The sequence below is a fragment of the Tupaia chinensis genome, unplaced genomic scaffold (genome assembly GCF_000334495.1).
Source record: "Tupaia chinensis unplaced genomic scaffold, TupChi_1.0 Scaffold000226_1, whole genome shotgun sequence".
In the NCBI taxonomy this organism is placed as follows: Eukaryota; Metazoa; Chordata; class Mammalia; order Scandentia; family Tupaiidae; genus Tupaia; species Tupaia belangeri.
In genome coordinates this window covers 6,202,950-6,227,802 of record NW_006159701.1, presented here as the reverse complement: position 1 = coordinate 6,227,802, position 24,853 = coordinate 6,202,950, and the positions used below count along the sequence as shown (strand labels likewise).

The 24,853-nt window shown below is 42.6% G+C and overlaps 1 protein-coding gene across 1 annotated transcript in view; it reads right to left on the bottom strand.

Annotated features, from left to right (window-relative positions):
• The window catches only part of LIMK2 (LIM domain kinase 2), an 85,565-nt gene that overhangs the window by 51,880 nt on the left and 8,832 nt on the right, over nt 1-24,853 (bottom strand). Inside the window, exon 2 of the mRNA XM_006147950.2 lies at nt 12,140-12,239. Coding sequence (XP_006148012.1) covers nt 12,140-12,239 — 100 coding nt within the window. The remainder of the gene's footprint in view (nt 1-12,139; nt 12,240-24,853) is intronic.

Here is a 24,853-nt window from a genome sequence, read left to right as displayed (position 1 = left end):
CCACAGTGGCTGCTAAGGGGAGGATGTGGGGAAAGGGAAGGAAAGGGCAAGGCCTCGCTTACATCATATCCCTTGGCCTGCTCCGGCAATTCATTCAACAAATATCTCTCCTATGCCAATGATGTGCTCATTCGTGACACGAGGGGCAAAAAGTCCCATGGTCCCTGACCAAATTATGTTTACTGACAATCTGAGGTCTTGAAATATTGCTAAGGAGATGATCACATGAATAAATGTGAAATTAAAACTACAAAAAAAGGCTTCAGCCCAGCACGGTAGCATGTGCTGAATGCTACCGGTTGAGAGACTGAGGCCAACCGTGAGGGATGGGTTTGATTCCCGATCTACCCTGAAAAGCCATAAACAGTGCATACTTGTAGTCCCAGGCTGAGAGGCTGCAGTAGGAGAATAACAATACAGGAAGGACCCTGTCTAAACCACACCCACAAACACACACACACGATTTGAAGGCAAGATCTATGAAATCATGAAGCAGGGGACTTGATCTGTACTGGGGGGCGGGGGGGTGGAGTAACTATTTCCCTGAGCCATTCAGGTAAAGATCTGAATGATAGGTAGGAGTTAATTAGATAAAAGGAGGATGAAGGGTTTTTCAAGCATAGGGAGCAGCAAGAACAAGACCGTGGGCAGAAAAAAGAGGGCCCATTTTAGGCTCTGTGAAGACCAGCAGTGAGGCTGAAGTACACAAAGCAGGAGGTTGTGGAAATGTGAGGAGAGGCCGGACTATGGGGGCTCCACTGAAGGCCATGTTAAAGATTTCGTCCCCCCCCACCTACTTTATTATGCCAGAGGGTGGGAAGTGGAGGAGAAAGAGGGAGAGAGACAAAGTACCTCCCAACAGGGCCTGATAAAGCTGCAATCCTTTTTTTCCCCTCAGATTCTCTGTCCCACTGAGATCCTAGGCATTTGTGCATAGTCTGGGGTTTTTGATGCCACTGGGGCCAGGATTTGAACCACAGTTTGCTATGTGGGATCTGGCTCCCACTAAACAGAATTTAAATGCTCCACTATGGGACCAGCCCTTTGAAACATTTTATTTATTTCTTCTGTGAGTGAGAGAGACAGAGAGCAGAGAGATCGCATCTCTAGCAGAATACTAATGGTGTGATTCATGCCCAGGCCTGGATCATGGCTACACATGGGTCTTTCACTCTGGGAATGTGGTCATGAACCCAGAACTTTCCCATGTGGGTTAGCTTCACAGAGCATTGCATTTTTACTGCTGCATCACTGTCCAGCCCTTGGGTTTGGGTTTTTATTCAAGAACACTAGGAAGACATGGAAGTGTATAAAGAAAGACAATAGAGTGTAATGGGGTCAGACTTTTTTTTTTTTTAATCACTCATTTAAGCTGCTCTGTAGAGAATGGAGTAGGAAGGCAAAGAGTGACTAAGGGAGACAATGGGGGGACAGAGGCTACTACTGCAGCCACCCACGTGAGAGATGATAGTATCTTGAAACAGAGTGGCGATAAGAGAAATGTAAAGAAATGAACACATTCAAAATATAATTGAGAGATAAAAAAACTGGTAGGCTTAGAGGAGAGCGAAGAGGTACCAAATACTCCTGGATTTTTGGCTTAGACAGTGGATGGATGGTGGTGTCACTCAAGGAGATAGTTACACTGGAAGAGGAGCCAGTTTATTTATTTATTTATTTATTTAGGGAGAGATTTTTGCTATAGGGTGCATGCGCTCACCAAAGATACAGAGAGAGACAGAGAGACAGAAAGTGAAAAATCACCTCCTGGCGGGGGCCATGCTTGCAGTCCCTTCTCCATTCTCCTCTTGGAATTTCGGGCATGTGCACACACATGCCTGGCGTGAGTTTAAGCCACTGGGTCCAGGACTCGAACCACAGCCGACTACATAGGAGTCCAGCAACGTAACCATTATGCCAGCCGCTGATCCTAAGAAGCTAGTTTAAAGGGAAAGATTGAAAGTCTAGCTGAGTCTGAATGTGGTGCCTGGAAGGTACCCGGAAGACACTCAGATGGCTATCTCAGGTTGACAGCAGGATACATAGGTCTAAGGTACAGTGGAAAGGGCTAGGCTGGAGACGTAGCAGGCTCTAGAGAATGGAAACCATGGGGGGGGGAGTGTGGAAGACTGCCTGGAGAGAAGAAGAGAGAGGAAACCTGGAGGAACAGCAATATCTCAGAGCTGGACAGAGGAGGATAAGGAAACAAGAATGAACAGAAGTCAAGGGAAGAGAACATTTCAACAGTGACAGATACTAATAAATGCTAACATCTACTAAATCCTAACCACGGCCAGCCACTGTGCTAAGGGACTTTGAATATATGATGGAATTTAATCTGCATAACAGTCTTTTAAGGTGGGAAACATTTTCCCTTTTACAGATGAGGACATTGTGGCAAAGAGAGGTTTAGCAGCTGACTCAAGCTCAGTGGTTGATGAGGGTAAGCGTATGCTCATCTCTAAGTTCCAAATTCTGATTCACTTTTCTCTACTACTAACTCTAGAGCAGTTGAGAAGTCATGTAAGATGAAGATTAAAGAGTGGTCCATGAACAGGCTGAAAAGGTTGACCCCTAGAACAATTACTAAGAGAACACTGTTTCAGGGGAGAGACACACTGTGAATCAGACTGGATCTCACTATTAGAAACACTCCATGTTATATTTCCAGCTGTCTGAGGGAGGCAGTTAGGAAAACAGAACAGTATGTTAACTCTGTACCTCAACAGTACCGAATTTAGGGCCTTTAATATAGCTGATGATGCTTAAAATTACATGTGGAGAGTTAATATATCAGGGATAATGCTGTATGTTGTATTGCTAAACCTAAATACTACATCATTCTAATGTTTTCAGAGTACTTTGTTTCTTTCCTTTTTTTTGGTCAGAGGGCATGTGTATAAATGGAGCATGGTCATGCTGCAATTTCTTCATCCTGTTGGAATTTTGGACACGCATACACATGCACCCGGCATAGTTTTCAAGCCTCATTACCAAGATTTGAACTGTGTAGTTGGCCACGTGACATCAGCTCCCTTTAAACCTCTAGGCTACAGGGCCAGCCCTCAAAGTGCTTGCTTTCTTTTTTTTTTTTCCTTTCTTAAATTAATTGTTCTATTATTTACTTATTTTTTTAAGTTTGCCTAGGGCACATGTGCTCATCAGAAAAAGACAGAAATAGAGTGGGAAAATGAGAAAGTAAGCCACTGGGTCTGGGATGTGAACCACAGTCAGTTGTGTGGGAGTCCAGTGCCTTAACCACCATGCCACTTACTGGCCCCAGAATGCTTTCTCATGATAGCATTTCTTCCATCACCTCTTTGGTCCTCACAACTACATGTTTACTTTTACCATATTTTACAAGTAAGAAACTGAGGGTTATAGGAACTAAGGAACTTGTCCATAGTTACAGCTAGCCTGGTTCTGCTAAGATTCAAACGCACCAGGGGGTAGATCAGGCCGGAAAAATGGATCTGCACTTGCCATACCAGAACCAAGTAGGCATGAGGATGTGGACTCAGAGTGAGGGTGAACTGTAGCAGACGAGTTTCTAGAAACAGAAAAATTGCAGCAGGGACACTATCGGAAAAGCCCTGAGGCATTTTTACATAGAAAAACATGAAAAAATATACCATGACTTTTCCAATGATCAAATAGTATACAGTGGGAGTTGCAGAGTTATAATGAGGGTTGAATCAGATCATCTAAGAGAAGCTCTCAATATAATGCTTAATAAATACCAGTCCTAGGAATCAGCAGGTGGTGTGGTAGTTAAGGTGCTAGATATTCCAACATGGACGACCACAGTTCAAGTCCGGGACCTGGTGGTTTGCTTTCTCACTTTCCTTCTCTTTCTCTTTCTCCTTCTGGTCAAATTAAAATAAATAAATGAATAAATAAAAATAAATAAATACTTCTTTTTTAAAAATACAAAAATAAATCCCAGTCCTCCATTCCCGGCCCCACCTTTCTCCACCTTTGACCCACCAGCAGCTGTGGGGCTTCTATGAAGTCCTAGTTCTCTATTCCCAAAGAAAAGAGTAGAATTAAGATATGCTAAAGGTCACATGTAGCTGCTACACCCGAGGAGTCCCACTCTGTTCAGGCTGGGGTCTTTCATAGGGGCAGAAGGCCCAGTTGTCTGTCCTTCCTCCTCTGTCAGGTAAGCCTTAGTCCTCCTATGCAGGAGCTAGCTTTAGTTGCTGGCTAGCTATCTCCTTAGAGATAAACTAGACAAATGAGCAAACACCTTCCGGAGAAAGCCAAATCCAGAATTGTAGGTTTGGGTCAATAAGCAGTGTAGCAACGTTAACAGTACAACAGCAGATGGCAGAGTTGCTCCTTTGACTCCCACACTAGAAGCTTGAGACCCAGGAGAAAAAGCACTTTTGTTGAGATTTATATTGAGTTCATGAAGCCTTTGAACAAATACCTTTTAATGTTGTCTGACCAGCACCAGTGTCTGGGGGACAGGGTGAAGGTTTTGTCTCCCATATTACGGAAGAGGAAACAGCTTCAGAGAGGTCAAATGGCATGACCATATTCAGAAAGGCCAAGAGACACTTACAAGCAGAATCAGAATGCCTGGGTTCAAATCCCAGCTATGCCACTTACTAGCTTTATAACTTTAAGCACATAACCTCGATTTCCCTATTTTTTTTAAAGAATTATTTGTCGGGAACCAGCAGTTAGCGTAATGGCTATGTCACTGGACTCCCATGTAGTCGACCGCGGTTCACGTCCCGGACCTGGTGGCTTAGAACTCATGCTGGGCGTGTGTGCGTGCGTGCCCAAGATCCCAAGAGGAGAATGGAGGAGAAGGGATTGCAGCATGACCATCCCCCCTGGGGGTGATTTCTCGCTTTCTGTCTCTATGTCTCTGTCTGTCTGTCTGGTGAGTGCACGCACCCTATAGAGAAGACCTCTCCAAAAAAAAAAAAAAAGACTTATTTGTTTAACTTTGTTAATTATTCTTCTTCAATTTGACCAGAGAGAGACAGAGAGAGGGAAAGTGAGAGTGAGAAAGCAAGCCACCAGGTCGAGGACTCAAACCATGGTCAGCCATGAGGGAGTCCAGCGCCTTAACCACCATGCTACCTGCCAGCCACCAATTTGCCTATTTTTAAAGTAGGTAAGATAAGTACTAATGTGTCGTTGGAAAAGTCATGATGCATTTTTTGCACAGAGAAACACATCATGACTTTTCTGATGACTCAATACACTTATTAGGTTGTTGTAAGCAATAAATTAAATAATGCAGTGAAAAGCTTAGGACAGTGCTGCCTGGCATAGAACATTCAATAAACGGTACCTGTTATTGTCATAATCAATGTGCCATACTTGTTTAGATGGGGGTGAGGGTGACAGAAAATACCCTGTTGTCAGCCAGCCCATTACATCACAGTCTCTGGTTGCCACGTGTGTCATTTCTTCACCAGTCTTCCTGGAGTCACAAACGGAGCGGAAACAGTCTGCTGCTTGATGAAATAACCAGTCTTCTATCTGTATTAGCCCTTTCCTGCAGTCTGGGTATTAGTAACTAGTTCTCAAAAGAGAAAAGCTCAAATCATCTTTGCTTGTGATTTCAAGGAAGGAGGCCCTAAAAGTTCCCAGGAGCCGTAGAGCGTTGGATTTTCCCTCCGATATTGTTATTAAGAACTGAATCGAGCAACAGAGGCCCAGATGGGGATCATAAAGACTAGTAGGGGAAGTTTCCCCCTCCTCCTGAAGCCCTCTTCCCAGGCCAAACAACTCTGCGGGAGGGTAAAGGGATGACTGTTAGAAAATTTGCCAAGGTTGGAACCAGCAGTTGGCACAATGGCTATGTTGCCGGACTCCCATGTAGTTGACTGCGGTTCAAGTCCCAGAACCAGTGGCTTAAACTCATGCAGGGCACGTGTGCATGAATGCCCAGGATCCTGAGAGGAGAATGGAGGAGAAGGGACTGCAGCATGGCCATCCCCCTTGGGGAGGTGATTTCTCACATTCTATCTCTCTGTCTCTCTCTGTCTTATGGCAAGTGCACACACCCTATAGCAAAAATCTCTCAAAAAAAAAAAAAAGAAAGAAAGAATGAAAAGAAGATTTGCCAAGGTTTTTGGTTTGCCAACATATCTAGAGGTCAGGTCACCATTCATGGTGCCATACTTTAACCTCAGCTACAGATGGCGAGCACTCTGGTTATTTTCCTGTCTTTCCCCAAAGAGAGGGAGTTAGTTTCAGAGAACTTCAGAAGGAATGGCCTCAGATCTAGAATCAACAGTAGTGCTCAAGGAAAGAGAAGGCCAGAGATACTCAGAGTTTAAACAGGCCTGTCGGGAAAGCTGGGGAGCGAAAGCAGGAGAGCTAGCTTCCATGTGTCCAGGAGATCAGACGGATCTTGGCCAGGTGCTCAACTGCACCAGCACAATTACAGACATGGGGTACTTCTGTGAGGTTTGTCAGCTGGTCTCCACTGTACGGTCTAAGGTTCCGGCCTTAAGTGGCTCCCTACCGTCCTGGGCACTTGAGAAGCTGGCAGAAGGCTGAGAGGCAGGATTACGGATGTGGCTACAGTCTGGGCGATGGAGCAGTGTAAGGAGGCATGAAGGGAGGAGTTTGGGCTGAACCTCAGCAATTTCTCCATTCAATATCCAGCCCCACCCTGTGACTAGGAAAACAAAGGTGCTGGGGGAAGGGAAGAAGAAAAGTCACTTCCTTTATTGTAACTGCAGGCCAGTGTGCCAGAGTAAGGCTGAAAGGGAGCATGAGGAATGAATTTGTAGCACAAAGGCAGGGCCTTACTTCCGGCAGCCCCACATCCACATACCCTAAATTCATCGTAGAATCACAGGCAAGCTGGGCTGGAGGAGATCTTAAACGACTGTGCAGGCTGATGCCCACGCTCCTAATAACTCAGGCTACACCTCTGGGATCAAATACAGTCCTTTCCTGTTCTGGAGATTTTCTTTCAATTCGGGCAAAAGTTGAGATCGCTCCAAGAGACAACTACTCTTCCAGGGCAAATTACCAGAGTCCATTTGAGGCACCATGTCATCTGGCTTGAATTTACCACGGGAAAGCTCAGGAGTTGGTTGGGAGATGTGTTCCTGGATATCTCCTGGATTACAGAGTTTTTGTCCTTGAGGTAAAACTACGATGAGACCAAATCTGGATGCTCTACTTCCCTCACAGGCAGAATCTTTGGTTTAACTGTGCCAGAGTAGCTCAGAGTTGCACTTAATCCCTGAGGCTTCACTTTCAGATAACCAATGACTGTGTGATAGGGAAAATAAACAAATCCATTAGATATATATAGACACACACAACATAATATAAAGTGACAGCTCCTAATTATTCAGGGTTTTCTATGAGCCAGGTGCTATGCTAGGCATTTTATATAGGTTATCACACTTCATTCTCCCTGACAACTAAGCAGGATGTATAATATTCTTTTTTTTTTTTTTTTTTGAGAGACATTTTTGCTACAGGGCATGTGCACTTGCCAAAGAGACAGAGAGACAGAAAGTGAGAAATCACCCCCAGGGGATAGGGCCATGCTGAAATCCCTTCTCTTCCATTCACTTGTTGGGATTTGGGGCATACATGCACATGCCCAATGTGTTTTAAGCTGTCGAGTTTGGGACTCAAACCACAGTAGACTACATGGGAGTCCAGCAACGTAACCATTATGCCATCTGCTGGTTCTGGGATGTGTAATATTCTTATCTCCATTTTAAAGATGAGGTGCCTGGGACCAGCAGTTAGCATAATGGCTATGTCGCTGAAATCCCATGTAGCCGACTGTGGTTTGAGTCCTGGACCCGGTGGCATGTGTGCATGTGGGCCCAAGATCCCGAGAGGCGAATGGAGGAGAAGGGATTGTGGCGTGGCATGGCCATCCCCCCCCTGGGGGGGGGGGTGACTTCTCACTTCCTATCTCTCTGTCTCTGTCTTTCTGGCGAGAGTACATGCCTTATAGCAAAAAAGATGATGTGCCCAAGGCCCAGGGAAGTCATCTAAGGCCAATTAGGGTCTGACCTGAAAATATGTCAGGCAAATGAACTGGTATCCAAGATCCTGAGGACCTGGAGGGCCGGGAAAGGGGGACTGTACCTTGTTCATGCTGCCTCTCTCTCTCTCTCTCTCTCTCATATGTACATGCTCTCTCCCACAAAAAAATAAAGGCCGGCTGTGGAGGTGCTGTGGTAACACAATGCTCTACAATGCTAAAGGCATAAGGGAGGTCTTGGGTTCACATCCCAACGTCTCCTGGTACATGCCAGTTTCCTGTGCCTGCCCAGGATCCTGGCTGGCTAAGGCTGGGGATTGGGGTGCTAAAACCTTGATGAAGGTTTCTCTCCTCCTCCTTCCCTCCTTCTCTCTCTCTCTCAGGAGAAATAAAGAAATAAACTTGAAAATAACAATAAAATAATTGTTTACAATAAAATAATAAATCGCAAGGCAGGATTTAAAACCAGTCTCGTTCCACGGCCTGTATGTACTCTCATCTACTATGTTAACATGCCTTACTTCTTTCTTATGGACTTGCATTTGTGTGTGTCTCTCTCTCTTACACACAGACACACAGCTCTGTAACAAGGTAACGTCTGACCAGACCGATATGACCGAAAACCTGTTTTTATTTAAAGAATTATCTTATTTATTTTTTTGAACTTTATTTATTTATTTATTTTAATTTGACCAGAGAGAGAGAGAAGTGAGTGGAGTGAGAAAGCAAGCCGCCAGGGTCTAGGACTCGAACCGTGGTTGGCAATGTGGGAACTCAGCACCCTTAACCACCACACCAGCTGCTGGCCCCCCAAGACCTCAGTTTTAAGGCCAGTTCTTGTCATTTATGGCCCAAGTAACCCTGAGCAAGTCCTTCTGGCTTCAAGCTTCTCATCTGTGATGTGAAAGGGTTATACCATACAGGAGGAACTAGGTTCTTTCTAGTTTTGAAGTTTGTTAGCTCTAAAATTCCAAAAATTAGCTTGCTCTACCCTGTCTTGCTTATTTTGGATAGAAAATATTCATTCAAATAGGAAAACAGCAGGAAAAAATATGATCATACGGGTTAGATGCCAAGGCAAGACCCAGTCTGGGAATTCACTGGGCTCCAATGCTGCTTGTTAGCCTCAGCTATAAAATGAAAGGGCTAGCCAAAGGCTTTATCTGAAAACTCCCTTCCTTCTCTGATACTCTCTGCTTCTATCATTCTGAAGGGCACAGAAAAGGCAGAATCAATTTCCCTGGAGATAGAGAGAGGAGGAGTCATGGCAATCATATTCACAGAGAAAATCTGAGAGTTCTGAGTTAGACCTGAAAGGGCAGGAAAATGCTGGTTCCTTCCTCTCCAACTCTTTCAGAGGCCAGATCTCTTCAGGCCAATCCCACACATAGTTGTTGGGAGTCGGGGGAATGGGGAGAAAATGCGTAAAGGTCAACTAAATTGTTTGGTATCAGTACAGGGACTGTACTTTGAAACAAGAGCTGTGTGTGGGGGCTGGAATCTACAGCACACAGTGCCTTTCCACAGTCTGTCTCATTCTTACGATGTGAGCACAGCCACCCCACCACTTCAGACCACAGGGCCAGGCATGCCTCCCTAGCCTCCGGAAAGGACAGCTGCCCATTTAGCCTCTGGAGTGAACAGCAACCAATGTGGAATGACTCTGGCCAGGGACTATTTTATGTTCTGGGGAAGACAAAGACAATTTTCCACCTCTGGTGGGTATTTACCCTATACTGGGTACTTTGCACATAATGTTTCATTCGATCTCAACAAACCTTTAAGACAGATTATGAATATCCCTGTTTCCTTTTCTTTCCTTCATTTGCTAAAAGGTGCACATGCCTGCCAGAGAGCCAGAAAGGGAGAGGAGGATATCGCACCACAATGGGGCCTATGGTCACAGCACAATCCCTTCTCCTTTATTTCTCCATTTTGGACACACACACACACACACACACACCTGGCATGTTTTTCAAGCCACTGAAGCCAGGATATGAACTGTAGTTGGCCACATGGAAAATAGTTCCTTTAACCACTAGGCCATGGGGCTGACCCTAAATCCCTGTTTTCTAGATGAGGAATCTGAGCCTCAGACAACAGCCAGTCAGTTTTATCTGACTTTAACGTATATAATTTTCAAAAAAAAAAAAATCAAGCTGCTTCCAAAAATAATCTAAGAGCTATAAAGTTGACAACAGAAAGTAGCAGCCTAAGGAGACATCCTGCAGTGAAGAAGAGTTGGCTCTGCCAACTATGCTAAAAGCAATCTTTCAGGCACCTCCATAATGCAGCCATGACAATGTCACTTTTTCTAGGCTGACGGGGCCATGCAGGCAACACAAGCTGGTAAGGATGCTGCCTCCCATTCTAAGGCAAGGCCTGGACTGGGAAGAAACTGAGGCGGGGCCCAGTTTACGAGCTCTCCCTTGTGTCCTTGTACTGGCCGGTATTCAATTTCTCTGCCGTGAGTTTTACTGTTATTACGGTACCCTGTAAGGGTAAAACATCACCCCCAACCATTGCAATAAAGCCAACTAGTGATCTTGTAGGAATGTGGTTCCCTAAGACTGACACAAGGACCAGGAAGTTTAAGACTCCCCCACCTGTCTGTTTTTAAGCCAAAATTAACATATAGATTAAGTTAGTATAAACCAAATTAGCATTAGAAGTATATGTAGACTAAGTTAGTTTAAGGTTAGTTTTATGTAGATCCCCCTTGTTAAAGCTACAGTTGAAATTTACTCACGCTAGGAAAGTCAGCACATTCACCACATAAAAGAGACTCAGAGATAAAACAAAAGAACTCACTCATTGACAGACTCAACAAACAAAATGCAGGAACCCACAGATTTATTAGAGGAAAAAGCCTGGATAGGACAACAGAATAAACAAAGCTGAGGGCTCCACAGAAAGATTAACCATTTTAGCTGGGAGTTCTTATCTAAAGCAACAGGTAGCTTTCAACTACAAAGAGTTTCTCATCTATGTGCTGTTGACTATGAAAAACTGCTAATAAAACATCCTGTGTTGTCTCCTGAGCTACAAGATCATCTTCCTTTCCCATATAAGATCATAGACTCACCCTCTATTGTTGTAATGTATAGATAGTCCATATATTAACTGTGTCTTTACTTAGCAAGACAAGATTTCTATCTAGGTCTTTGTAACCAGCAACGTTATCGCCCTGGCCCGGGACTGAAGTTGTCAAACATCCTGCAAGCCCCCTCTTCAAAAGACTCTTCCCAGTAATCAAGATCTAAGAAGAAGATACAGCAGACAAATGGACTTCCTCATCCTGAGAACTGTGATTGATTTTACCTGAGCTAACAAGACAAACAGCATGTTTTATAATTATTGCTTCCATGCTTTGTATACCCTGCTCCTTAGAGTAAATTTTTTACCACCCATTTACTTGCATGTATCACATTTTCAATAAAAAGGCACGATGATTCCTAGCAGTTGTCACTCCTCAGAGAGCGATCTTTGAGGGGTGTCTGGCATAGGATGTGCATGAAAAGGCATCGAGGCCTCTGTCTTCTGTTCACCTTTGCCGCCTCCGTCGAGATAACCCACCCACACCGAGGCTGGACCCCGGCACTAGGCTTCAGTTTCTTCATCCATAAAGAGAGGGTACTGGACAGTCAGCAGGTGGCATCGTGGTTAAGGTGCTGGATTCCAATATGGGTGACCTTGGTGTGAATCCCAGACCCAGAGCCTTAAAAGTCACACTAGGCACATGTGTGTGCATGCCCAAAATCCTGAGAGAAGAATAGAGAAGGGATTGTGGCATGGCCATTCCTCCATCAGTGATTATTCACTTTCCCTCTCTCTGTCTCTGGTGAGCGCATTTGTCCTATAGCAAAAAAAAAAGTACTGGGAGAAACACTAGGGCCCCTCAATTCTTCTAACCCACCTCCTGCTATACCTGGCCCATTTGTGGCTCTTCCACTTTAACCTGGCTTCAAGAGGTCCACATTCAAGATTTGGTCATGTGAATATTCCCTTGGGCTATACCTCTCCCTACCCCTAACTCCCACACTAAGACTAAAACTTCTGAGTCAGAAGTTTGTTTCTGTATTTTTCAGAACATCCGATAGTGCCTGGCCCATAGTACAACGGTAAAGACAGGAGGACAGATCCACTTACCGAAAGCAAGAGCTGTGCCAGGCTTCGCTGACAGTCCTGTACCACCTCTGGCTTGGAGTGACATGGTCTCCACAGCCCCGACACTTGCAGGCATCTTCACCTGTACACAAAATCAAGAGGATCAGAGGCCTGAAGTAGTAGAGGTCTAAGGGACAGGATTCCGATCGTGCAGAACAAGACTGAGTTAACAGAATGTCACGTGGAAGGAGTCAGGCCAGTGCTCTGCTAGGTGCACAGCTCTCCCATGCACACGCTCTCTAGCAAGCACTTGTTCAGTGTCTGCTCATCTCCCCAGGAACAAGGAACTCATGGCCTCGAAAGTAGTCTCATTTTTAAAAATGGTTCTGATTGTTCCCTTTTCTTTCTTTCTTTAAAAATTTTTTTTTTTAATTTTGGGGCAACATAGAGAAAAAAATAACATGAGTTATATATTGATGTTACCATCTGCATAAATATTCTTGTTATCTACTTCTTTACACAAGGGCTGAGAAGAATATAAGTAACCATTTGGGCAAAGAATTTGAGGTCTATGGATCAAAAGTGAAATATAGGGACTAGCAGGTGGGGTGGTTAAGGCCCTGGACACTCCCACATGGCTGACCATGGTTCGAGTCCTGGACCTGGTAGCTTGCTTTCTCACTTTCCCTCTTTCTCTCTCTCTGTGTATCTCTCTGGTCAAATTAAAATAAAATGAATGAATGAATAAAAGTAAATAAACAATTCTTTAAAAAAAAAAGTGAAATATAAGTCCAGTAAAAGGCTGGTTTACATATGGAGATAATAATTAGAATTACAAAGTATTACTTTCCCCTTTCTACCAAAACAAAATCTGTCTTTTAGTCTTTGCTTATAGGTGAGTAGAAGAACGAAACTGGGCCTCCCTCTTTTTAGTGTTAGCCTTTCCTATAGCTGTTCCCAGATAGTACCCAGAAATTTCTCCTGTCTGGATTAAACATGGTATCACCTTTTTCTATTCCCCAAAAGCCCTGTTTTCTCAGATTCTCCATCAACTAGTCTAGGAGCTCATTTATTCTACCAGTATCATTGGTTCAGTCAGTACAATGCTCTGCAGGATAACATCGTCTATGCTCAAGGAGCAAATCTACGAGAAAAGAGCTTATTCTTCCCCATTATCATTTTTCACCTGATAGTATTTCAGAGGTAGAGGGAAAGTACTAGTTTAGTTCAGAGAAACAAAAGTTATAGATATAAAAGAACAAGCATTTAGAACACTTAATAAATAGTCTCCTATATGTCAAGAACTGTGCTAGGTACTTTTTAAAAAAGTTTATTTATTTATCTATCTACTTATTTGCTGTCATTTTCAAGCTGCTGGGTACTGGGACTCAAACCATGGTTAGTCATGTGGGAATCCTTAGCCACCATACTACCTGCTGGCTTCATGTTCTAGGTACTTTCATAGACCCAATTTCATTCAATTCTCAAAACAATCCTGTGAGACAGGAGTATTATTACACTCATTTAATGGGTGAGAAAACAAACTTGGGGTTGGGGTTAGGGGTGTCAGGTCAAATGGCAGATTGGCATACAAATTCAGGCCTGGCTCATTCTAAAGCCTATGCTCTTTCCATTTAAGCATGCAAACTTCAGTTCATTCCTACGAGGGGAGCCAGGAAAGTCTTTGTAGAGAAAGCTGACACTTGAGATGAGCGCTGAAAGAAGGGGAAGATTTATTAAAGGTTTAGAACGGATGCAGAAAGGCTGTACAGGCTGATCAGTACGGAGAAAAGCATCAAACTGTTCTGCATCTCTCCCAAAGGGAGACACCCTGAACAAAATACGTTTAGGTGGTCGGGAAAGTCAGGACATGTTTTTCTATGCAAAAATGCATCATGGGGGACCAGCAGGTGGTGTGGTGGTTAAGGTGCTGGACACTCTCACATGGCTGACCACAGTTTAAGTCCTGGACCTGGTGGCTTGCTATCTTGCTTTCCCTCTGACTCTCTTATCAACTAGAAATAAATGAATAAATAAAATTAAATAATGAATTATTTAAAAATGCATCATGACTTTTCCAATGATCCAATATATTCTCGGTATGGTTCAGATATCAACTTCTTAAAAGAAGGCAGCCGAGATGAAGCTGTGGTACCTGACTCGGCCTTAGAAAGCAGGGCTAGGTTGTTACAAGACTCCCTTGTGTGCTCCGTGTATGCAGCTTTGTTCTCTCCAGACTGCCACAAGCACAGTGACAGTCACTGAACCCTGTTTCACAAGCACAGGGGCCATGAATAGACAATGCATAGCTCCTAGCACTTTAAGATTATTCAGCACCATTCTTGGGCAGCCAGTGTACCGACAGTTGCCCTCCTTGTACCAGAATTGGCAGAGGACTTTAAAATACCACCTTTACTCACCCACTCTTTTGTTGTTCCTCAGGAATAGGGTAGATACAAAAAATGTCAAGAAAGTTAATGGAAAATGTGTTTTATAAGAAAACTATGGGGATGGCTCTCTTGCCTAATGGTTAGGGGAGCCAGATCCCACATGGCCAACTATGCAGTTTGAATCGAGGCCCTGGGAGCTTGGGGAACACTCTGGGTACACATGCATGCAAGCCCAAAATCTTGACAGAACAGAGAAATTGAATAGAAAGGATGGTGGCATGATCATGCCCCATTAGGGGTTGCTATCTCCTTATCCCTGTCTCTCTGTCTCTCTCTGGTGAGTGCACATGCCCTCTGGCCAAAACAAAAAACAAAAAACAAAACCATACTATGCATGGATTTAGAAAGTTTTTGCACCAAAATAAACTTGTTACTTTAATTCCATTTTTCCATAAATTTTCTGAAGTTTTTTCCTATATTCATCACTTATTCTTCCTGTATCTAAACTTAGAATCTCAAAGGGGTCTTTTGTTTCTTTGGGTGGTTTGAGAAGACACCATCATTCTTACAAACTCCAAGGTAGAAAGTCTGAGGTTCTTTCAAACCAGGCCCAGGTTGGCCTATGGACATTGGACAAGACAATGAAATTAGAGAGGGCTTCTAATGAACACAGATAAGCAACTCTGTCTCCCAAGTTCTGTAGTACTTGTTGAAGTGTTTTCAGAACTTACATGAAAACGCTTTCAGGGTCAGTTTATAAACTGTCACCCCAGCCCAGAAAATCTCATTCTTTTAAAGCCACACCTTATTTCTTGTTTTTACTTTTTAACCTAGAAGGAGTAATAATAATAATCCCTAACTTGACCACCCACTTATTCAACAATTCACCGTCTTGGCTCGAAATGACTTCCATTTCCAAAAATGCAGAGGGTCAGGACTTTCCACTATGAGGATATTCAAGACAACTTGTTATTGCCACATCCTTCAGAGCCTACCCTTCTTTCTCCAGTCTTGAGAAACTCACAGCCATGCTCTGTGTTAAACACCTGTTCTTTGTTAAGCATGAGGGGTAGGGGGGGGTCCACAAATCAAGACACCATCCCCTCTCCCCCCTCATTTTTATTTGGTTCTACTTTCCAAACGTCTCTCTAGCCCTTCCCTGTCCTATGCCCCAGCCCTAGCTCAAGTCTTCTGCTTATTTTCCCTATCTACTGTACAATCTTAGCTAGCTCACCCAGACTCCAAGTCAGGCTATCTCAGCTTCAGGTCATCCTCCCCAGTGTCTAGGGAACAAAGGCGAGACTTTTTTTTGGTTCTGAATTCCTCCCTATCTCACCCTTTAGAAAATGTACACTTTCAGTTCTCTTGATCACCTCCCACCCTTTTCTGCACTGGCTCCTTCCCATTATCATTAAATAAGTTCAAGTCCTTCTCATTGGAAAGAAAAAAGCTCTAGACCCCATTTCCTTCTCTAGTTACCACCTTTGCTTCCCACAACCACACATTAAAAAAAAAAAAGTTGTCTACACATCACTGCCCTTATTTCCTCACTTCCCACTTACTGCACAGTCACTGTAATCTGCTTCCACCCCCACCATTTCTCTGAAATTGTCTCACCAAGGTCAACAGTGACGGCTTATTGCTAAATTCAATGGACACGCTTCAGTCATTCTTTTAGCAAATATTTACTGCACGCCAACTATGTGTCCAACACTGTGTTGGAGAAAGAGCAGCAAACAAGAGGGAGATTAAACATAGAGCAAACATTAAACAATAATACGATTTGTTTATAATTGGGACAAATGGTATGAAGGAGATATCAAGTTCATAACTAGAAAAACAGGGATATAGGCAAGAGTATTCCTTGAGGAAGTAATTTCCAAGCAGAGCTCTAAAGGATGAATATAAATTAGCTGAACAAAAAAAGGGGGAAAGAAAGATAACATTGAAAATAGAGGGGGGATATATGTGTAAAGGACCTGAGGCAGGAAAATACACTCACCTATCATTAGAGTTGGCTATTTTTACCTCCAAAGGAGCTGGGGAACCAAGTCTGGCCACTGGCCCACTACATTCAATAAACATTTAAAATTTTTTTAATTAAAAAATTTATTTACATTTAATCTCTCTCTCTCTCTCTCTTTTTTTTTTTTTAGTTTTTTTTTGCTATAGAGTATGTGCACTCGCCCTAAAGAGAGAGACAGAGAGACAGAAAGCGAGAAATCACTCCCTGGGGGAATGGCCACACTGCCCTCGCCTCCATTCGCCTCTCAGGAGCTTGGGCACGCACGCACACACGCCTGGTGTGAGTTTAAGCCACCAGGTCCGGGACACGAACCACGGTTCACTATATGGGAGTCCAGCGACATAGCCATTACATCAACTGCTGGTCCCTATTTACATTAATCTCATGTCTTTACAGTACACATTTCTTTTCCCAACACAAATACCATGCATGTCAGTCAAGACAAAGATATTACTATATACATTATCATCAGCAAATAGCTTTTCATTTTTTGTAAATTAAGCATACTTTTTTTACAAGTTTTTCCTTCCCCTTTCCCCTCCCTTCCTTCCATACTAAACTTTTTCCCCCACATTTTTTTTTTTGATTGATTGACAAAAGATCTTAAAGAATGGACAAAGCTAGAATCTAGTGACAAGTGCACTGTAATTTTCTTCTGAAACATTTTTTTTTTCTCTCTCCATTCCCCCTTTTAGAGGGGTAAACTAACTTATTTGGAAAAAAAATTAGGCTAATCTCAGTTTGGTCTGTTATTTGCACAAAGCTTCATAAAAATTCAATTTTTGATGCAAGGCAACAAATACTATTGAATTATTATTGAACTTACGCAAATAACAATTCTGCCAAAAAAAAAAAGAAGAATGCTCACAAATATTTTCCAATTGCAAAGAAGAAAGGGAAAAAACTTTATGTGCCAATTAAAAAAATTCTTTTTTTTAACAAACTGATGAACCTATCAACAACTCAAAAGAAAACAAAAATCCTTAAATCTGGAAGACAAAGCATAGAAGAAAATCAGTAATGTTTTAGAAAAAAGTCATAGAATTCTATTTCACCAGTTCAGTCTTGTGTAATCTCTTTTGTGAATTTGCAGTGTTACTGTGGTCTGACCTTTCTGTTAACATTCAACATGATTACTGATATTTCAGAACTTGTTTCTACCATTAAGTTGGCCTTCTTGGTCATTTTTTGTTCTCTTATTTGTCTGTCTATCTTTAGTTTTTCTGGTATAGTAATAAATACCAAGGAATAGAACGACTGGGTCACGTGGTACTTCTCTTTGTAGGCTTTTGAGGAAGGAATATCCATATCGTTTCCCATAATGGCATTACTGATTTATACCAACAGAGTGGGAGGGTTCCCTTTTCACCACAGCCTTGCCAGTACTCATCATTCTTTCTTTTCTTTTACTTTGTGATTTTATATAATTTTTTAACATTTACATTCCTGGGACCAGCAGGTGGCGTAGTGGTTAGGGTGCTGGACACTCCCACATGGCCAACCATGGTTCAAATCCTGGACCTGGTGGCTTGCTTTCTCACTTTCCTTCTGTGTGTGTATGTGTATCTCCCTCTCTGGTCAAATTAAAATAAATGAATGAATAGAATTAAATAAATAATCCTAAAAAAAAAAAAGAAAGTAACTTGCTGTTTTTCTCTAAAATACCAATTTTAGTATCTTGTCTCTGTGGTTTTGGTCAATCTGGCTATGATGTGCCTTGGAGAAGATCTTCTTGGGTTGACTCTATGTGGGGTTCTTTGTATTTCTTGGGTCTGGATATGTGAATGCCTCTCTAGGTTTGGAAAGTTTTCTTCTGTATTTCATAGAATAGATTATCTATCGATGCCCTTCTGGTATATTATTCTCATTTTTTGGAGTTACTTCCTCAGTCTTTTTGGTGAATTTTTCTAGGTCAGAGATTCTGCCTTCTACATCTGAGATTCAATCTTCTGCATGATCTAATCTGCTTTTAATACTTTCAAGAAAGGTTTTGATTTCCTGTATTACAGTCTTCGTCTCTAACATTTCCCTTTGATTCTTTTTTATGGTATGTATTTCCTCTTTCAGACTGTGGAAGAATTTCCTCATCTCCTGGAACTTGTCCCTTTTCCTGTGCACCTTCTGGAGTTCATTGTCTCTCTTCTCTTACATCTCTGTTAGCTTTGTCACTATGAATATCCTAAATTATTTAGGATATTTTATCTGACATTTCCATGGGTTCCATTGTACTGTCTGTGGATGATGAAGGGCTGTTGTTTTCCCCTGGGGGAGAGATATTTTCTTGATTCCCCATATTTCTTGTGCCTCTGCGGTGGTTTCTGGTCACCTTATTGATTATATGCGACTTCCCACCTTCTTGGAGTTAATCTGAGTGTTAGAGGTGTGTGGAAGGAGATAGCCCGCAATTTTTCTGCAGTTGTGTTTCCCTGATCTTCACCAAGCAACCTGTACTTTTCTCAGTGGAACTGAATATTACAAAGGCCTCACTGTTTCAAGGGAATAGTGCACCTAAGTTGCAAAGTTTCAACTAAGAATTCAGAGGTGTGGGGACCAGCAGCTGGTGTAACAGTTATGTTGCTAGACTTCCATGTGGTCGACCATGGTTTGAGTCCCGGACCCAATGGCTTGGACTCACAATGACCATGGTTTGAGTCCCGGACCCGATGGCTTGGACTCACAATGGGCATGTGTGCGTGCGAGCCCAAGATCCCAGGAGGATAAAGGACGAGAGGGGATTGCAGAGTGGCTATCCCCGCTGGAGGGGTGATTTCTCACTTTCTGTCTCTGTCTTTCTGGAGAGCGCACGCACACTATAAGCAAAAAAATAATAATAATTCAGAGGTATGTGAAAGGAGATGAGCCACGCTCACTGCAGCTCTGTATTTCTCCCAGCTGCTCACTTTGCAGACTCTCTTCTCTGATTTTTAGTCATTTGGTGGTATATTCATGTTTGGCTAATTTGTTAGAGACTTCTGCTACATTAAGCTCATATGTTTCACTTTACTATGAGGTACTTCTATGCCTATTTCTCCTCTATCGTTGTGTTTTGCAATGTGTTATCCACAGATAGGAATTTGAATTTAGACTTATAAAGATGAGTTTCCCCCTTCCTGTAGCAGATCAGTGGGGGCTGAGGTTTCCTATGACCCTGAAAAGTATTCAGATGTTTTGCTACTGTGCACCTAGCACTGCCTGGACACTCAATGTGTGGAAGGAGAGAAGCACGGTGAGAAAGTCAGGTAAAAGAAAGGAAACAAAGGGAAAAAGACAAAAAAAAATACAAAACAGTGAAAAACATTTTTTTAAAAGGCAAAAAAATGAAAACTGCATGGCGTGCTAGTGTGCCACACAAAGGGAGCAGGGCTAGACCCACCTCAGATGCACATGGATTCTGAAATTAGCAAGGGAAAGGAGAGGTCAGAGACAAGAGACAGTACCTACAGACTTTTTAAAAAAACATATATATATAAAAGAGAAACGTTTCAAGAGACAGGGAGAGGGAGAGAGAGAGAGAGACAGAGACCACCCTACCTGGCTTTTCGCTGGCTATTGGGCCGGAAGGAGAGGTCAATAAACATTTCTGAAGAAGCAAATGGCTCTCACAAAGTGGCCTTACTTCTAGTCATGCTTTACTTTAAAAAGAGATGCTTTAATTACATTCGGGTCTAGATAGTTTTTCTTTTTTTAAAGAGAGATTTTTTTTTAAAGTTATTTTTTTATTTAACTTTATTTATTTGTTTATTTTAATTTGACCAGAGAGGGACAGAATAAGAGTGAGAGAAAGAGAAAGAGAATGGGAAAGTGAGAAAGCAAGCCGCCAGGTCTGGGGCTTGAACCACAGTCGGCCATGTGGGAGTCCAGCACCCTTAACCACCATGCCATCTGCCAGTCCTTACGAGAGATTTTTTGCTATAATGTGTGTGCACTTGCTGGAGAGACAGAGAGAGAGAAAGCAAGAAATCACTCCCCAGGGGGATGGCCATGCCACAATACCTTCTTCTCTATTCTCCTTTTGGCATTTTGGGCATGCACATGTGCCAGGCATGAGTTTTAAGCCACCAGGTCTGGGACTTGAACTATGGTTAACTATGTGGGAGTCCAGTAACGTAACCATTACACCATCTGCTGCTCCCTGGATCTATTTTCTATTCCTGTCATACACATTTATGTTCTTGCATCCTGATATTCTCACCTCTAGTTTCTCTCTACATTTAGGATATTCTCCTTATTTTTTCTCTTAATCAAACTTCTAACCTTCCTTGATCTTACAAAGGCTGTGCTTGTTTCATTTTGTTCACACATGTTTCACATAATTTATTCTTTAATTATAGTTCAGTTCACTATGCACGTTTCTGTTTCCTTTATAAAATGTACACTTTCAGTTATCTTGACCACCTCCACCCACCTCTGCACTGGCTCCTTCCCATTATCACTTAAATAAGTTCAAGTCTTTCTTTTTTTAAAAAAAAAAAAAATTATTTATTTATTTACCTCTATTTGTTGATATTAACATTTTTAAATTTTGACCAGAGAGAGACAGAGAGAGAGAGAAAGGAAAAGCGAGAAAGCAAGCCTCCAGGTCCAGGACTTGAACCACGGTTGGCCATGTGGGAATCCAGCGCTCTTAACCACCACATCACCTGCTGGCCCCAATAAGTTCAAGTCTTTCTCATTGAAAAAAAAAGCTCGGGACCAGCAGTTGGCGTAATGGCTATGTTGCTGGACTCCCATGTAGTCAACCAACCAGTTCGAGTCCTGGATCCGGGCTTAAACTCACACTGGGCATGTGTACGTGCATGCCCAAGATCCTGAGAAGAGAATGGTGGAGAAGGGATTACGGTATGGCCATACCCCCTGGGGGGTGATTTCTTGATCTCTGTCTCTGTTTTTCTGGCGAGCGCATGCGCCCTATAGCAAAAAACCTCTCCCCCAAAAAGAAAGAGAGAGAGAGAAAGTTCTATATCCTATTTTCTCCTCTAGCTATGACCTTTATTTCTCCTCTTCACAACCACACATTAAAAAAGTTGTCTATACATCACTGCCCTTATTTCCTCACTTCCTACTTACTGTACAATCTCTCTCCATCCCCTCTCTCTCTATTCTCGTACCCCAACCTCTCATCCTTGGGTCTAAGAAGCAAGAATTGCATTAGTCATCTTCATACCTCCAAGCTTTAAAGCCTGATACAGAACAAATACTTCTTTGTGTGGCTAATCCAGTTGAAAAGTTGGATTCAACTGCCAGCTATAAAGGTAATTTCCAAAGATAAGCTCCAAAGGTCAGCAGGATTAATTCTACTGAAATAAGTGTTCTGGCTCCCAGAGTAACTACCTATGGGTAAAGTCTTACATGGATAAAGCTAGCCTCAATTTATCTGCTCTGTAGTCCCACAGCTTTTCTGTTAGAAAGTAGCTAAGCAATGGTATTCACTGAATCCTCAGCCTCCTAAGCCCAGACCCTCTTTGGGAGAATACTCTTGGTCTCTTTAATGCCTATTTTATAATCCTCAAGGTCAATAATTCTCATTCTTTTACACCCTTTATTCTAGGAAATGTAGGAGAAATATAGTAATGCAAAGTCTTGGGGGATTTGTATGAAGTCCAATGGAAGACCAATCTAGAGTGTAGTGTACCTGGGAAATTCTTCCTCTGGAAGATACCTCATTGTACCAGGGTGTTCACTTTCTCGGCTGTGATGTTTACCTCTTTTGTTTGCAGACTTACCAACAGTGGCTACTGATTGTCAGAGTCCAGAAAGGGAGCTTGATTAAATAAATGCCTACACCAGCCTCAGACAATAAGAGGTCCTTATTAGGTGTTTAACACACAGAAAACTCTGCCTTCAGTTATTATTAGAATTTGTTGCTAATTGTTAAGAGTGGTAAATGTGCAATGCAAACAAGATAAAAAGGCAACAATGGTTCATTTAAAAGGTTCTCACCTTCAGGATCTTTTGACTCTTGGTATAAAATATATTTACTTTATACATGTTTCTCTCTCCCAGTTTAGTGATGGGTGATTTTTCAAACAATCCGTGAACTCATTAGGGCAGGCACTAGGATGATGCAATAGTAAGGCTGGACGAGCCTTTAAAATAATCTAATCTGCGGGGGCTAGCAGGTGCCATGATAGCTGAGGTGCTATATTCCCACATGGCTGACCATAGTTCGAGTCCTGGACCTGGCAGCTTGCTTTCTCACTCTCCCTATCTCTCTCTCTCTCTTGCAAAATTAAAATATAATAATAATAATAATGATAAATAAAATTAAAACATAATAACAATCTAATCTGGGGCTGGCAGATAATGTGGTGGTTAAGGCACTGGACTCCCACATGGCTGACTGAGGTTTGACTCTCAGACCCGTAGGCTTGCTTTTTCACTTTCTCTTTTTCTCTCTGACCAAATTTTAAAAATAATAAAAAATAAAATAAATAATTCTTTCAAAAAATCTAATCCAATTCAACTGCTCCTTTCTTTTTCTTTTGGGAGAAGTTTTTGCTATAGGGTGCGTGCACTCACCAGAAAGACAGAGACAGACAGAGACAAAAAGTGAGAAATCACTCCCCATGGGGGATTGGCCATGCTGCAATCCCTTCTCCATTCTCCTCTCAGGATCTTGGGCACGCACGCACACATGTACAACATGAATTTAAGCCACTAGGTCTGGGACTCGAACCGCGGTCAGCTACATGGGATTCCAGCGACATAGCTATTATGCCAACTGCTGGTCCTTCAACTGCTTCCTTCTTTCTTTTCATTGCCAGAAGGTGTGTGTACTCACCTGAGAAAAAGAGGGGGGGGAAGCACCCTCCAATGGGGCATGGTGACAATGCAATCCCTTCTCTTCCACTCTTCCACACTATCGCTATTTTGGGCATGCACAAACATGTGCCTGGCATGATTTTCAAGCCACTGGGGCTGAGACTCAAACCATAGTCAACCACCTTTAGTTTATAAACCCAGCCCAACCATTTCATTTTTCTAAAAGAAAAATGGGCTTGGAAAAGAAGCCCAGAGTTGCCTAACCATCATAAAGCTAGTGCAAGCCAGTCTAGTTAGGACTCAAACCCATGCCCCAAGAGTACCTGGCCAGTCACACGTGTATCACCCTATGCAGACTTAGACAAATAGAGATTTGCTCAAGACTACATAGGCAGTAGAAGGGCCTGACCTGTTAGCCCAGCTCAGAGCCCATGCATTTCCCACAATACTCACGTTAAATTTGGTCTAAGAGCTGGGTTTCTGCAAACTAGTCCTTTTCAGGCTTCTAAGTGGTAAGAAATCCCAAAGCAGTGTGACTTCATGAGACCCTAATGCCTAGCCTGAACCAACATGTGCAGATCCTACCCTTTCATTTGCGAAAAATCTTTGGAGGTCTCATGTTTCACCAGACAATGAGAAACAGGAACAATACTCAGTCAGTTCGGTGCAGCATAAAACAAGTATGGTAACCACTGGGTACCCTGGGAACTGGTGGATCAGGTGTATAAACCCCACTTGTTCTAGGACAAAGCAGGATGCAAAAGGGTAGGCAGCAGCTGGTAGAAAACAGCCAAGAGAAAAGGAGCATATTTTAATGAAGTGACTACCAACAAGACTAACAGTAACGATTAATGTTCCTCTAGATATGTCTCCACCCCCGTATCCAAAAGGGTTTTCTTTCTCACTAGCTTACCAAATATTACCAAAGGGAGTGTCTCAGAAAAAAAGATTAGATGACCTTTAAAGGAGCTTCTGAGTTTCTCTGGGTCTTAGATTCTTCTTTTGTAAAAGGAGGGATCAAATGATTCTTTCCTGAGAGCCTGTAACATTAAACCAGGAGCCTCTCATTTTTCAGGTTATGCATAGACACATCATCTCAGAAAGTTGTTTGTTTTGTTTTGTTTTAATTTTGTCAGAAGGTATGTGCACTCACTGAGAGAGACAGAGGTGGGGTGAAGGTGGAGCCATGAAAACACCCTCCATGGGGAATGGTCACACTACAATCCCTCCTCCATTTCTCCCCTTTTTCCAGATTTTGACTATGAGCACACACACACACACACACACACACACGCACAGTGTGCTTTTCAAGTTTGTGGGTCCGGGACTCAAACCATGCAGTCAGCCATGTGGGATTCAGCTTAACTAACCACCTGACAATGGACTGGTCTCAGAAAGTTTTATTCTTGTGTTGTTCTCTTCTCCCTTTTGTTAGTTTATTAAGAATTTGTGAGAGCCAAGCAAAAGAGTCAGAGTTAAGACTTAAAACCTGGGTTTGAAACCTTGTTCTGTCACTGTTTGCCTGTGTTCTTGGCAATTCTTTGAACTTCTAATCTTTAAAAACAGGATAATCCCACC